At 39.6% G+C, this 15,776-nt stretch overlaps 1 protein-coding gene across 7 annotated transcripts in view; it reads left to right on the forward strand.

Annotated features, from left to right (window-relative positions):
• The first annotated feature begins 2,203 nt into the window (after positions 1 to 2,203).
• Positions 2,204 to 15,776, forward strand: part of UBA3 (ubiquitin like modifier activating enzyme 3) — a 35,866-nt gene continuing 22,293 nt past the window's right edge. Inside the window, exons 1-6 of one of the 7 annotated variants that reach the window (XM_002713305.5) lie at positions 2,204 to 2,309; positions 2,496 to 2,537; positions 4,332 to 4,452; positions 5,713 to 5,793; positions 10,932 to 11,014; positions 15,330 to 15,410. In XM_002713305.5, coding sequence (XP_002713351.1) covers positions 2,290 to 2,309; positions 2,496 to 2,537; positions 4,332 to 4,452; positions 5,713 to 5,793; positions 10,932 to 11,014; positions 15,330 to 15,410 — 428 coding nt within the window. In that variant the 5' untranslated portion in view covers positions 2,204 to 2,289. Of the gene's footprint in view, positions 2,310 to 2,495; positions 2,978 to 4,331; positions 4,453 to 5,712; positions 5,794 to 10,931; positions 11,015 to 15,329; positions 15,411 to 15,776 lie in introns of all 7 variants that reach the window. The other 6 variants (XM_008260916.4, XM_070050614.1, XM_051851485.2 and 3 more) reach the window with 6 other exon arrangements.

Below are 15,776 nucleotides of genomic sequence, written 5' to 3' on the forward strand. Positions count from 1 at the left end.
GAGGCAGCCCCTCCCCGCCTGCAGGGATCCTGCAGTGCAGCAGAAAGTCTATTTAGATGTGAGAGTGCCAAAGCGAGATGTGCCAGGCCTTGGTGTTCAGTTACAGGAAGTTAGAGGGTGTGGAGGAATTTCCTGGGGCTCAAGACTCTCCCCAAGCCACACTGTGAGCAAGCTGAGAAAATGATCTGGTCTAGATGAGCGGAGCATGGGAGCCGCAGGAGGGTCCCACACCTGCGACCCAGAACTCTCAGCTTCCAGCTGCTCTGAACTGCATCACCAGAAGCCGTCTGGTGACAAGGCGACAACTCATCATCCCAGACCATCAATTTGCTCAGTGCATTTGTATTTATTTGTTGAAACCTCTAAAGAGGTTTCAAAACTAAACAAAACAAAAGCAGGGCAGGCATGCTGGTGCAATGGATCAAGCCATTGCTTGTGATGACAGCATCCCATGTCAGAGTGCCCTGGCTCGTGACTTTGGCGATAACTGAGGTGTCCGTAGCTTTTCCCCAGGGGAGGTGGCTATGATGCTTTCGGCCACTAATAGAATACTATTTTGAAAGCGTCCCTGTGGGAGGGGCAGCCTCTAGGAGATCATTTTGATAGGCAAGGATTTCACCTCCATGGAGCTGTCTGGGCAAGAAGTGATTTCTGAGTTGATACAGAAACATGTGATCCAGAAAGGGGCTGGTGTCTCCTGCTGTGGGCTGTTGACTCCACTGCCGCACTCACTGCCTGGCACTGACTCAGCTCAGTGAAAGCCGTTGATGAACCCAGCTGGGGATGCTAAGGACAAGGCTTCCTTAAGGTTCAGTGGAGAAGACCACAAAGAACAGAGTAAACATCGCACTAATGTAACAGCAGCTACGCAGGCTGCGTACCCATTAGACAAAAAATACTTCTCCATTTCAGTGGTTCTTAAGCTTACGACTTCAGAATCATCCAGGGCTGGATTAGATTCACAACAAATTCCCAAGTAATGTTGATCAGGCCTTGTGTTTTGAGAACCACTTTGCTTAATTCTCAGTCTTAAAAGGCCAAAAACAGAAACAACCAAAAAAAAAAAAAAAAAAAAAACCAACCAAACAAAAAAAAACCAAAAAAACAAAAAACAAAAGGCCAAGCATTTTTTAAAATGACTGCTTTAAAAGAAAGTGCCCAAGGTCCTATAGTTAATTACTGAGAAGTAACAACTTAAATTTAGTTCTTTCTGACTTCAAATCCACTGGTGTCCTTCTCCAAAGAAGGATATGTCCGTGTGTTTGAATATATTTCTCTACCCCAGCATTCAGATTCACCTATACATGTATACACACTTCTGACACTGGAAGAAAGCAGTTAGAATGTTGTCACACGTATCTTTAGGTGATGGGATTATGAGTGTTCTAAGTCAGTTTTTAATTTTTCCTGCTTTCTAAGTATTTTTCTTCTATCTAAATACATATATTTATCTGATGTCCTCAAAGTTTTCCAGTATAGTTCCATTTTTGCTGAATTTATCTGACAGAATGAAGTGACACTAAAATACTGATTTTTTTCAAAAAGTAAAAAAATAACAAAATTCTATCCTACTCCTGTGAACAGATTTAGATAAATCTGTTCTTTTTTGAGAGGCAGAGAGAGAGAACTTCCATCTGTTGGTTCTTTCCCCAGATGGCTGCAACAGTTGAAGCTATGCTGATAAGAAGCCAGGAGCCAGGAGCTTCTTCTGGGTCTCCCACGTGGGTGCAGGGGCCCAAGCACTTGTGCCATCTTCTACTGCTTTCCCAGGCCACAGCAGAGAGTGGGATCAAAAGTGGGGCAGCCGGGACTCAAACCGGGGACCATATGGGATGCCGGCACTGCAGGCGGTGGCTTTACCTGCTACCCCACAGCTTCGGCCCCTTTAAATCTGTTCTTAAAGTGTGGACCTACACAGGCAAAGATTTTTGGGACGGTTCTTTGCTCCGGAGGCAAGCTCTAGCATACTGGAGTTAGCCTTCCAGGCATTTTTTCATTGAATATACCAACATTATATGTAATTCTTTATCAGCATATACATTGTATAAAAACAGAATGCTTTGCGTCCACATTTCACCCTGCGTGACATTACACAGGGCATAAGAGTTATCTAATGAGGGGTAGCTAATTAAGATCCTAATTGCAGCGGGACGCTTGCTTTCAAGCCCAGGGGCGCTAAGGCGCAGCCGACCCCTCCCCATCGTTGCAAGCCCCGCCCTCCCACAAGTCCCGCCCCTTCCCGCCGACTCCGCCCGCCGAGAGGGCACCTGGGAAGAGGCGGAGAACAATATGGCGGATGGCGAGGAGCCGTAAGTACCGGGGCTCTGCCGGCGCGCCGGGCTGGGCTGGGTTGTGAGAGAGCGCGGCGGAGGGCGGTCGCCGCCCCCACCCGGGGTCCCCTCCACTCCCCACCCCGTCCCCTCGCCCCCCATCCTCTCGCGGCGCCCAATGTGTAGCGTGATGCTGACCCTTCTTTTATTCTCTCTTTCTTTTAGGGAGAAGAAAAGAAGGAGAATAGAGGAGCTGCTGGCTGAGAAGTTAGTGCTGCCGGGAGGCCGGGGCCCTCTCCGGGGACCCCCGCCTCCCCTTACCCCAGGCCTAGGGGACCAGCCGCAGCGGGCCCATGGGGCTGGGAGGGGGGCACCCGGAGCTCAGGCCGCGCGGCCTCTTCCCCTGACCCCGGTCCCGCAGCAGCCCCGGGGGCCCCCGAGGGCCACTCCAGATTTGTGCCCCGGCGGGCGTCGGGGCCGGGGTGCACCTGCAGGGCCTTCAGGGGCCGCCGGGGCGTCTGACTTAAAGGTTTTGCGGAAGGACCGTTGTGCCCCCCTCTTCCTCCATCCCAAATTGTCATATCCTTGAGCTTGTGAAAAGGGAATCCAACTTACACACACACCTAACGGACACGGGGCCGTTTTGTTTTTGCCTTTCGTAAACACTGAGACAATAGTGCACACTGTGTGTGAAAACTGTGTTTCAGGTACTGTACTAAGCACGTCAACCATTTCTGCGAAATAATTGACTCTTAAAGGAGGGTGTTGACACCAACAGCTTATTTTTTCCCCACTTACCATACACCCCGTGTCTTACCAGATGATTAGTTTTGTGCTGGTGGGACAGATTTACACAGTGTTTTCGGACTGAGCCAGCGCCACATAATTTCTCTCCTCCCTACATGGGAGTGGAAAATACTCTCGCAGTGGGTGTGGTGAGTTTGTAATTTCTCTGCCAATTCCTGGTGCTTTGGTCATCCTGAGGTCTCTTCCCCCAGAACTTGAATTTCAACTGCTTAGAGTACTGGAATGACAGACTTTCCTCACCTTTGATTTCCCTTCCACTTTTGCACAAAGTGCACGACATGCCCCATCCTTTATTAAGTCCTCTGTGTTAATATCGCTTTATCCTCCTGGCCCTAAGAAGTTGCTCCCAATAGCCTGCAGTTGAGGTTTATGGCTATTCAGTAATCTGCTCAAGGTCATGGTGCTATTAGTTGTGGAGCCAAACCCGACTGCGCATCAAGACCTATGGTCTTTATTACTATGCAATACTTCTGGGTGTTACCAACATACTTGAAAGTAGAAAATTAAAAAATAACCACAACCAGATATGAATCTTGGCACTGATAAGACAGTTTGTACACTTTGGTAGAGAAGTCCCACTTTATGCAGTTGTATATCCTGAAAGGTTTCTAGGTGTGATGACAAGCTGAGTTTTTTTTTTTTTTTTTTTTTTTTTTTTTTTTTTTAACTGTAGTGGCAACAGAAACCACCTCACAGGACTCAGTAATTTTTGAAAATTTGGACTCCTGTTTCTGAGAAAACCATGTCAAAGCTTCTGTCATCAGAAATGATCTTTGAATCACACCTTTCAATAGAAAATAAAGAACACATGGGTGGTGGTAGATTTGAAGCCTCAGTTCTTAGAGTGTCCCTTTTGTTGTTTTCCCATGCATATGACATTGCCAGATCAGCTGACTTGAAAGAACATACTGGGGAAGGCTGCTGTGGTCTTGTGTAAATACCACATGTAGACAAGTCCATTTCTTACCCATAGACCAACATCCCAAGTTTGACCTTGGATTACTTGAGGAACAGGTAGACTGATTTTATTTTGTCAGGTGGATGAAATAAAAAGAAAAAAAAAATAGAAGCAATCACAGGCAGTTCTTAAGTGAACCGTATAATAGACAAGTGATAGGAGAGCATAGACATGACCACATTGATCATTCCCTTTCTGTTTGAGCAGGTCTTTTCATTTGGGGAAACCATAATAACTGTAGGTGTGGCTTTTTTCCGGACTGATCTTTGCAGCTGAATTTACTGTGTTCTGTGCAGAATGGCTGTTGATGGTGGGTGTGGGGACACTGGAGACTGGGAAGGTCGCTGGAACCATGTAAAGAAGTTCCTCGAGCGATCTGGACCCTTCACACACCCTGATTTCGAACCGAGCACTGAAGTGAGAAACGTTTATTTTTAAATAACTGCTCTAATAGTTTTATGTTTCAAACATAGTAAAATGCTTCCTTTTTTAATTTGCTCTTATGAAAACTAATTTTCTTATAAAACGTAGTATTTTGAAATACTCAATTGTATATTTACAATTTACTTGAGTGAATAATATTTGAGTAATTTTCACATTTCTCACGTAATATAAGTTGAAAGAGTTCAAGAGGAAAATAACTTCATAACTTTTAAAAATTCTGTTATACTTAAAACTCCAGTTCAAAATGATTTGAGACAAATTCCTCTTCAGTAGCCCTACTATAAGATAAAAGTATAGATATGCTTATTTAAATTTTGGAATTTAGTTGGATTATCTTAGAATTGAATATATTTAGTTGCATGTCAAAAATTATATGAGTGCTAACAGTGGCATAGAATTTTTGACTGATAATGTCTGACTTAAAGAAAATGTTCAATTAGATACCTGTTTTTCATTAGGTATAGGAAAGTAAGAAAAGTATTTTTACAGTAAGTACTTGTGTCCTTTTGTAGCTTTTTTTTTTTTAAGAGATACTGTTTTGAAAGAGAAATATTGTAGTACTCTTAATGTTAAGACTTCTGAGTTTGGCACAGTGTCTTACCTGAGTAACTTTTCTCCTTTAATGTTATATAGAACTGACAGTATTAATTCTGCTTTTTTTAGCTGATATACCTTATTTTCTTTGGTTTCTGATACTTTTTGCCTGATAATTTAAAATGACCATTTCTGTTAAATAAATGTTTCAAATTGTATTTCTGAAGACATGTAGTTTTCTCAGTTTTTCTTCCCATCATGTTTTATAAGTTTACCTTGCTATTATTGTTCTTACCTTATTTTTTTAGACTTTTGAACACCTCAGTGCTTGATCCTGGATTTTTAAGATTTTTAAACTTTGTGTGATTTTTAAGGAGTCAGTTCTCAATTTGAGGCTTTCCATTCCCTTTCAAAAATTAAGGAAAACAAGCGAGGATAGTTTTTCTTGTAGTCAATAGATGTTTAATTTCAGACAATAAAAGTCAATTTAAAAACAAATTCTCTGAAATCATTAAAGTTTTAGAGTTTCTGGTTGTATATAATTCATAGATTTGAAATGATCTGTAAAATATAAAAGGATGTTCTTTATCCTTAATTGCATTTTTGGTGGAAATGTTGAAAATTTTCTTATGACTTGTTGTTTGTGGATGGTATTTATGATTATCAGCAGATTTTAATGTGACTTTTTGTTCTTTACAGTCTCTCCAGTTTTTGTTAGATACATGTAAAGTGCTAGTCATTGGAGCTGGCGGCTTAGGATGTGAGCTCCTCAAAAATCTGGTAATACACATGTATATATAAAATGTCTCTCCCCTCCCCCTTTGTGATAAATAAAGCAGTTTGCTTTTTTTAAATACTAGGAAATATCTTTTTTTCTTTTTTAAAAAAAGCAATTTATTTCAGAATAGGTTTAAATTTATGACAGGAATTGTGAAGTGGTACAGAGTTCGCACATACTCTACACACCAGCTTCCTTTATTGTTAATATATTAGTATATTTGTCAGAATCTGTACACCATGCCCAGCTTCCCATTATTAATACCACATTTCAGTAAACTATATTTATTACAATCTATATCCAGCATCCCTTAATATCTAGCACTAGGAAATTTCTTTATTGTGTTTTCTTTTAAGATTTGTTTTATTTATTTGAGAGGCAGAGTTATAGACAGAGAGAGGTTTTCAATCCACTGGTTCACTCCCCCAGTGGCCGCAATGGCTGGAGCTGGGCCAACCCGAAGCCAAGAGCCGGGAGCTTCTTCAGGTCTCCCACATGGGTGCAGGTGCCCAAGGACTTGGGCCATCTTCTGCTGCCCTCCCAAGCACATTAGCGGGGAGCTGGATCAGAAGTAGAGCAGCCAGGACTCGAACAGGTACCCATATGGGATGCAGGCAGAGGCTTAACCTACTATGCCACAGCACTGGCCCCTATTGTGATTGTTAGCCTTTTCTTTCCTTTTTTTTTTTTTTTTTTTATTTAAAGATTTATTTATTTCTTTGAAAGGCAGAGTTACAGAGGTGTAGAGGCAGAGAAAGAGAGATCTATCTGCTGGTTCACTCCCCAGATGGCTGCAATGGTTAGAGCTGAGCTGATCCGAAGCCAGGAGCCAGGAGCCAGGAGTTTCTTTTGTGTCTCCCGTGTGGGTGCAGGGGCCAAGGACTTGGCCGTCCTCTGCTGCTTTCACAGGGCATAGCAGAGAGCTCTATTGGAAATGGAGCAGCCAGTGCCCATATGGGATGCTGGCACTGCAGGTGGCAGCTTCATCTGCTATGCCACAGTGCCAGCCCTGATTGCTAACCTTTTTTTTGGAGCTTTTGTTAGATAAGTTTAACAGGTCAGATTCTATATGGTAATTTAAGTGATAATATGACTTTGAAACTTTGTAGACTCTAAAGTTCTCAGTTATATAAAGTCATTGATAAATTTATGTTCATTTACTTCTCTGCTCTTTATTGAGCAAATTTTGGTACTTTCTTGTGAAGTGCTCATTAATTTCAGTGAAATAAATAAGAAAACAGATAATTCAGATTTTATTGTGTGGTTTCAAATAATTTAGTATTTTTCTTCTCCAAATAACCCAGATAGGTGGGTAGGACGTTCATTGTCTTGTTTTACCTAGACATAGGTTATGTTGAGGTTAGAGATGTTAAATGACTTGTCTGAGCATTTTGGATTGTAGTTATGTGCCTGCAATCTAATCTGGGTCATCAGTCCTTAGTTAAGTGTTCTTTTTCACTAAGACATTAGCTCATTATTTGACTTAATGAGATGGTAACTTTTTTTTTTTTTTTTTTGCCAGGCAGAGTTAGACAATGAGAGAGAGAACAGAGAGAGAGATATAGACAGTGAGAGAGATACAGAGAGAAAGGTCTTCCTTCCATTGGTTTACTCCCCTAATGGTTGCTATGGCCAGCGCTGCACCGATCCGAAGCCAGGAGCTGGGTACTTCCTCCTGGTCTCCCATGCGGGTACAGGGACCCAAGCACTTGGGCCATCCTCTGCTGCCCTCCCGGGCCACAGCAGAGAGCTGGACTGGAAGAGGAGCAACCGGGACAGAATCTGGCGACCCAACTGGGACTAGAACCCGTGGTGCCGGTGTGACAGGTGGAGGATTAGCCAAGTGAGCCACGGCACCGTCCCGAGATGGTAACTTTTGATGACCATATGGTGGTAGATACATAAAACTTGGGAAAACTAAGATTTAAAAAAATTATTTATTGTTGATTTCTCTTGGAAAGGTAGAAAGAGAGATGTCTTCTACCTGCTGGTTAATTCCCACAGATGTCCACAACAACCAAGGCTGGGTCAGGCTAAGATCAGGAGCCAGAAACTCAGTCTCAGTCTCTGACGTGGGTGGCAGATATCCAAGTACTTGAGCCATTACCTGCTCCCTAACAGAGAGTATGTTAGCAGGAAGCTAGAATTGGAAGCGGAGCTGGAACCCAAATCCAGGCACTTTGATATCAGTTGCGAGTGTCCCAAGTAGTGTTTTAATTGCTGCACCAGATGCCTGGCTGGAAGGCTAAACTTGTGGTGAAGCTATTACTATATACTGTTTGGAAAACTGTAATTTTTAAATTTAATTAATTGATTGGATTGACTTCTGGCAATCATAAAGTACCTTCTTGTAAATTTTTTATCAGTTAACAAAAATGAGTGGGAGAATTTGTTTAGAGCTGTTATATGCCTAGCTTCTCATTGCTTTGTAGAAAAGTAGAAATGTTGCAGTGGATTCCTTAGAAAATGAAGCAGTCAGATAGGAAATCTCGATAGCCAGCCAAAGGAGTTAAGTTTAAGTATAAACACAGCCACATTAATTTTGATAGGTGACACTAATGTTACACCTCTGGAGATGGAAAAACTTAAATATACATCGCTGTACTTAGTGCTAGGCCGGGTTCTTTGGGGGTTGTGGATCATCAAAGTCTGTCCTTAGTGAAACTGAGGTTTCACTGGGGAGACAAGTTTCACATGAAATAAGTAGCAGTGTGTTTGTGGTTGATTGCCAAAATGACAGTACCTTATCATACCTAAGTACTCCAGCAGTGTGAGAACCAGAGACTTCTGGATGGGAAGGGTTTGTAGAGGATGCAGTGTGTTTTGTTGTTGTTGTTGTTAGGTGTTAGGTGTGTACAGGTCCAGTAAAGCTTAACTTTTTCTATTTTGAAGCCATTCTTTGCAAATGGGAAATGTACTAATTTTAAATATAAAGGAGTTGAAGATTAGATCTGAAGGTTAGTCATCAAGCAACTTTAAGGAGTGGCCCTGTTACTTATGTGCATTATAATAAACTTTAACATCAAAGAAGAAAAACTGGGAACTTTCAGCTTTACTAATTACATTGCTTATTTTAGATATAAACACCCAGGAGTTATACATGAGTTTTTAAATTGATTGTAAGCCCTCCAAAGGTTCATTCTAGAAGTTAACATTATCAATTGAACAGATACTTAGGGAACCTCCTTCCCCACATGCCAAGCACCATTTTAGGTGATGAAGATACAGTGTTGAACAACACAGATATTTGTGATTATGGGCCTCATATTTTAGTTGAACAAAAGACAAGTCAAATAAATAGTAAGTCACATGATGTGTGTACTATAAAAATGGGAAAGGTGGAAGATAGGAAAGAGTTTTTAAAAAGGTTCTCTTTGAGTAAAGAGGCAGGCAAATGAGCCATCCTTATATCTGGAGGAGATCATTCTGGTCAGAGGGAGCAGCAGGTGCAGTAGCTGTGAAGTAGAAGCATGTCTATTCAAGCTACAGCTAAAGCAGAAGTGCGTAAGGGGAAGCGGTTTTGAAGGGGATGTAAGAGAGGTAATTGGTGATGGAGAGGCTCAGAGCAATGTCAGAAAAGGCCTTGGAAACTGCCTCAAGAACTTTGAGTCAGGAAATCATTGGCAATGAATGACTTGACTCACTTTAAACTTGGAGCACTGTGGCAGATTCATTGCAAATAGGCTAAAAGAAGGGTCTGGGGCTAGGGGACAGTTGCAGCATTGTGCTGCAGCAGGTTAAGCCTCTGCTTGCCATGTGGGCATCTGAAGTCCAACTGCCAGTTGAATCCTGGAGGTTCTGATCCAGCTCCTTGAATTCATGTGTCTGGGCAGGCAGTAGAGGATGGCCCGAGTACTTGGACCCGTGCAACCCATGTAGGAGACTTGCATGGGGTGGGTAGAGTTCCTGGCTCCTGGCTTTGCCTGGCCCATCACTGGCTCTTGTGGCCATTTGGGAGATGAAAGATCTCTTTCTCTCTCTCTCCCCTTCCCCACCCCTCTCTTATTGCCTTTTTGTCACTCTGCCTCTCAAGTAAAGTAAATCGCAAAGAAAGAGCTGGGGAAGAAACAGTGGTAGTAGTTCAAAGACTGTTGTAGTTCTCTAGACAAGGGATGACAGTAACTTGGAGATTAGGGTCTAATATCGTTGGAGGTGAAGAGAGATGGTCAGGTTTATGGATATATTTTGAAGACTGAATCAACAGAATTTGCTAATGGGTTGGGTGTGTTATGTGATATGAAAGAGAAGTTAAGGTTGACACAATCAGATTTTTGCCTGAGAAACTGGAAGGCTGGAGCCACTGCTAAAATGAGGAACATGGAAAATAACAGGTTTGGTGAGTGGTGAGCAAAGGTGATCAAGTTTGGTTTTGGACATTTAAGTCTGAGATGTCTGTGAGATTGTCTATCTTTGTCTTATAAGATGATCTGAACCCAACTCTAAATTGTGGCTAGTAAAATAGAAGCGAAAATGAAGGAACTGGAAACCCATTTTTGAAAGTGTTCAAATACTCATGGGTGTAATGACCGAGTGAAGTATGTGTTTAAGGTGCCAAAAACCTTAGAAGGATAAAGATGAATAGTCTGAGAATTGGTGGTGATTGGAGTTAGCAGCTGGAGGGCTGGAATGATTACCTTGCCTCAAACTTTTGAGATAGTCCTTTTATCTGTGCATTGCATATGTGTGTGTGCTAAAGACCCATGTCTTTCAATAGTTACCTTTTCTGAGTTGTGGCATGCTTATTGTTGAATGTATTAAAGCTTGTAGGAGTTGATTTTTAACAATATTCTGAAGAGAGGATAGCAAATATAGTTAACTAATAAGAGTGGTAAAATTGAACTATCAACAGCAGAAGAGTAACAAACTTTATGAATATATTTATGGAAAGTGTATGTATAAAATATTTTTAATCTATAGAAGTTATGGATTTTCTCTTGGTTATAGATGGTTTGAAATTGGTTACATATATTTGACTTTAATAATTTCTGTAAATTTCACATACCTCACAGAGTTCTTTAACCAGATACGGTGTTGCATAATTTATTACTGAGAATTTGTTGATTTAGGACTTAATTGAAAGCAAATATTAAATTTTCAAATGTGAAAAAGCTTCTCAATTGGATTATTTTTGTTCCCACAGGCATTGTCTGGTTTTAGACAGATTCATGTTATAGACATGGACACTATTGATGTTTCCAATCTAAATAGGCAGTTTTTATTTAGGTAAGTTTTAACATTTTAGATGTGTTTTTAACTCTCATTGTCATTTGAATTTGAGTATATTGAAGTTTAGTAAGTAGAAACTATGGTGGCAAAAATGTTCTACATGAAGGATCTCTGTGAGTGAGACCCTAGCAGAAAGAAGTGGCCATCAAAGAAGGATGTACTTTTCTCTAAAAGGAGGAGACAACTTCCACTTTGCTTATGGCCTTGTCTAAATACTGACAGAGTTTGTGGACTCAAAAGGCTTCCATAGCCTAGGCAGATCATGTCAAGAGCCTCAGGCAGTCACTGACGTCATACATAAGAGTGTTAATTATTAAATTAACAACAGGAGTCGCTGTGCACTAACTCCCCAAGCAGGACCTCTGACCTCAATGAGCTATATTATGAGAGTTAACTGTAAAACTAGTTTTCAGTTTGTGTGTGTGTGTGTGCATGTGCGCACGCATGCAAACTGTTGAAATCCTTACTTAGTATATACTGAGTTGGTCTTCTATGTTAAGTTAATTGAAAATCTTAATGGAGAATGGGACTGGCCAGGGGAGAGGAAGGAGGAGGAGAGCTGGGAATGTGAGTAGGAGGACAGGTATGGTGGGAAGAATAACTATATTCCTAAAGTTGTACTTAATGAAATTGTATTCCTTAAAAAATAAATTAGAGAAAAAAGAAACTATGGCGAGGATAATACCAATTTTATTTGAAAATTAAGACTACCACTTTCATTTAAATAAAATTTTGGATGTTCTGGCAAAGTAGTAAGCAGTTTTTTTTTTTTTTTTTTTTTAAAGAAGTCTCCTTCCAAAGGTATGTATTATTTTTTGTACTCTCAGGGTGATCATGCCTGAATACATGGAGTACATCTCTTTTTCTCCTGTTGATTTCACAAGAGAATAGTAGCTGGACTATAGACCCTTGTGAGGTATTCAAGGGAACTTCAAAATGTTTGTGGAAAAATGGAATTATAAAAGATGAGTTTATTATAGGGTGGACTTTTAACTTAGTGTTTAAGATACCCCCATCCCGTATTGAAGTGTCTGGGTTCAATGACCAACTCTAGCTCCTGGTTCCAACTTCCTGCTAATGTGGCCTCAGGAGGCAGCAGGTGATGGCTCAAGTGGTTGGGTCCATATCACCCACATGGGAGACCCTGCTTGAATTCTCAGCTCCTAGCTTTAGTTCAGCCCAGCCGTGGCTGCTGTGACCTTTGGGAACAGGCGGGAGCGTGCTGTGTTCTCTCTGTCTCTGTCTCTAATTAAAACCAAAAAATAATAAGTTATTTTGATGCCCCAAATGTTGAAATTCATGCATATTTTTAATAACATTTTCCAAGAACTGTTTGAAGATTTGAAGACTTATTGTATGTATGTGCCAAAATAAACTAGCCTTTCAGCTCCATTTTCAGCAAGCTTTTTGAAGTACCCTTGTATTAAGGAGTTGTGAGCCAAAATTTGAATGATGACTCTAGAGCAAAGAAATTGTGAGAAGATTAGAGTTTTAAACAAGGGAAAAGAAAGTGGAGCATTAAGGAGAGAAAACCTAGGACCAATAGAAATGAAAACAGAAGAGGAATACTTACCTTACATATACATGAAATAACAGAAAATATCAAGGAATGCTTTGTTAAAAATGACTTTAAAAACTGGAAGTAGATCATAAGTGCAGGCCTTAGGAAAGTATCGTGCATGAATTTTAGTATGTAATCAGGGGTTTTTGTAGCTTAAATGAAAATGTATTTGTTAGGCAAAGAATGTAGATGTGAATAATTTTTTTCTCTCTAATTATTAGGGTACTAACAGAAAGATCTGATAGTCCTGAGTAAGCAGGATAAGGTTGAGATAGCAGAAAAAGAACATTCAATTTGAATAAGCATAAAAACTCTATTTTATCTTGTGGAACATCTGCAAGAGACTGAAGGATGGATTAAACTAAGTCGAGTTAAACTCTAGAAATTTTCTTTGTCTATTGAAAAGTTTGTGGGCCCTTTCTAGTCTGACAAATTTTTAGTGTATGAATACTATTATAAAAAGACACCGTTGAATTGATTGCTTCTAGCCTTAATTTATGGCTAAAACTGGTAGAATCTGTTGTTGATAGTTAAAATTTATTGAGTATATCTGAGGTATTAAACACTTTTGCATCTCTTTGTATTACCTCATTTAATGTAAGAGTAACTCCCAAGGGAGATATTTGCTTTCACAGTTAAAGTAATATAGGCACGGTGTCCTGCAAGGGTGATGTGTGTGAAAGGCCATTTTATTCAAGATATTTTAGACTGAGCATTCTGATTGTCCTAGTATGGTAATGGTAATCTAGCAGTTTCCACAGAAATCATGCAGGAATTCTGTTTAAAATACATAACAAAATGAGTCTTGGAAATCTATTTTATCCCCTTTATAGAACTTAAGAGATTTCTGTGCAGAATAGTTAAAGTATTACTGAAATCAGGTTCTCTCATTTGTAGCAGGGTCTTTTATATGCAAGTTAAGACAAAGTGAGCATAAAGTTCTTAGCAGATTTGAATAAAAAATAATAGTTTTATATTGGAAGAAAGAAAAACTGACTTCTTGGAGTGTTTTTCTTTGAAAGTCCAGTTTTAAATGAAATATCTCTAATGAGCACATTTGGTTTTTTATTTTCATTTAGTTTTAAGCTTTTTACTCTGTGCTATTGATGAAGGAATACAGAGTAAGAAATTGTATAATCATTTTGTTTCACCTGCTAATGGTCTAGTAGGTATGATAAGCATGTATATACTAAGATTTGTGTTATAAAAATGAGTAATAATGAAGCACTAACTGTGTATCCATGAAGGAGTGACTTATTCCCATCAGGAAAGAAAATATAATATATACAAAGTTTGGAAGGTGGATCTATTTCCATTCCTACCTATGGTTGTTGTCTAGGAGTGATCTTTTGAGGCTTTATATTTCTAGTTATTTAAAAATGTGGCTAACATTCACAATTTTAGGTAATTTCTTTGAAATTATTCCCTGTTTAAATATGTAGTTGCAACTTCACCTTTTTCTAAATGATCAGCACACACAGGAAGAAGATAAATAAAATTTCCTTCTCCCTAAAATGAATTTTGCTGTGTATGTGTCAGCAAAGACCCACATAGTAACTAATACTCTGAGGTTCTGGAGTTCAGAGGAAGTAGATACCGAAAAGGCTCTAAGTTTGGATAATTTTTTGCACCGGGAAATATCACAGTAGAAAGTGGCTAGGAAACTTGCCATTATTATGCTTTAATTGGGAGGGGAAAAGTACTGTTCATGTTTTTACCTAAGAAATAGTCAATTAAATTTGTTGTGATAGTTTGGGTCGTCATCAGCTTTTGACTGATAGGGTAAAATAATTATTCATCAAAAGTTATTACTGATATACAGAGTACTTAGATAAAGATAGTACTTCTAAATATTCTATAAATTCACTATGGATTTATGTTTGTGTTGAAAAGAGGCTACACTTTAAGATACTTAGCCAAGAGCTGCATTTGAGTTTGATGCTGTTTGCACCAAGTTCTCAGTGCAGTTTACTTGTAAAGCCTGGTCTTCTCAGGCTTCTGAAGCTCCTAGTTCAGGTCACACTGGCAATCATGAATATCTTTCCAATAATTCAAGGATTTCTAAAGGTCTTTCTATACTCAGGGGAAAAAACCTCATCAGAATCAGTGGTTAACCAGGAGGAACAAAACCAAAAAGCACAGTGAACACAAGTCTTCATGTTAGTTTCGGCATACGTTTATAACCAGAAGGATCCAGGGGATAGCTTTGGCTTGCCTACCTAACTTTCTGATCATTTATTTCAATGATGGGGAATAGTAGGTCAGAATATCTTTTCAGGTTCTAGTGTATGTGTGTCTGCCATGAGAGAAATCTTAAAAAGTGTACAGCAGAATATGTTGGGGGTGGGGCTGGGACATGGGGAGTGGTATTTCTAGGATTAATATCTTGAACACTGATTTCAGCCTCTCATTGAATACTGAGTAATTTTCAAGGGCATGGTTAGTCAAATTCAAGATTTTTAACTTGGAAGCTTTCCAGATAAGTTGGAGCATTTTATTACATATTTTGTTGTTTAATGTCTTAACTTGAGCCTTTTAATTTGTAAACACCTATGGAAATGATTGGGTCTCTGGAAAAATTTTGCCTATTTATGTTAAGTTTTAAAAGACAGTCCACTTTTTAGCATTGTTTTGTGTGGTTGTCTTAACTAATAAATGTGTTTTTTTTCCTCCCTCCCCACCAAAAAAGAAAAGAAACTATATAGTTACCCAGATTTATATGATGAAATAACTTAAATATTTTTCTTGTAGGCCTAAAGATGTTGGAAGACCTAAGGCTGAAGTTGCTGCAGAATTTCTAAATGACAGAGTTCCTAATTGCAATGTAGTTCCGTATCCTTTTGGAAAAAAAAAAATACTTAGTATTTTAAAGCTTTATTTTTTTAAGATCCTTCATTCTTTCAGTGTTACTTTATTTTCATTTACCTGAAAGACAGAGTGACAGAGAGAGAGAGAGAGAGAGAGAGAGAGAGACTGATTTTCCATCTGCTAGTTGACTCTTCAAATGCTCATAAGAGTCAGGACTGGACCAGACTAAAACTGGAAGCTTATAACTCCATCTGGGTCTCTCATCTGGATGACAGGGACCCAAGCACTTGAGCCATCATCTGCTGCCTCCCAGGATGTATTAGCTGGAAGCTTTTCCTGAAATGGAGGAACCAAGACTCAAATCAGCACTCCAATATGGGATTTCTTTTT

Source organism: Oryctolagus cuniculus, chromosome 10 (assembly GCF_964237555.1).
Source record: "Oryctolagus cuniculus chromosome 10, mOryCun1.1, whole genome shotgun sequence".
NCBI lineage: Eukaryota > Metazoa > Chordata > Mammalia > Lagomorpha > Leporidae > Oryctolagus > Oryctolagus cuniculus.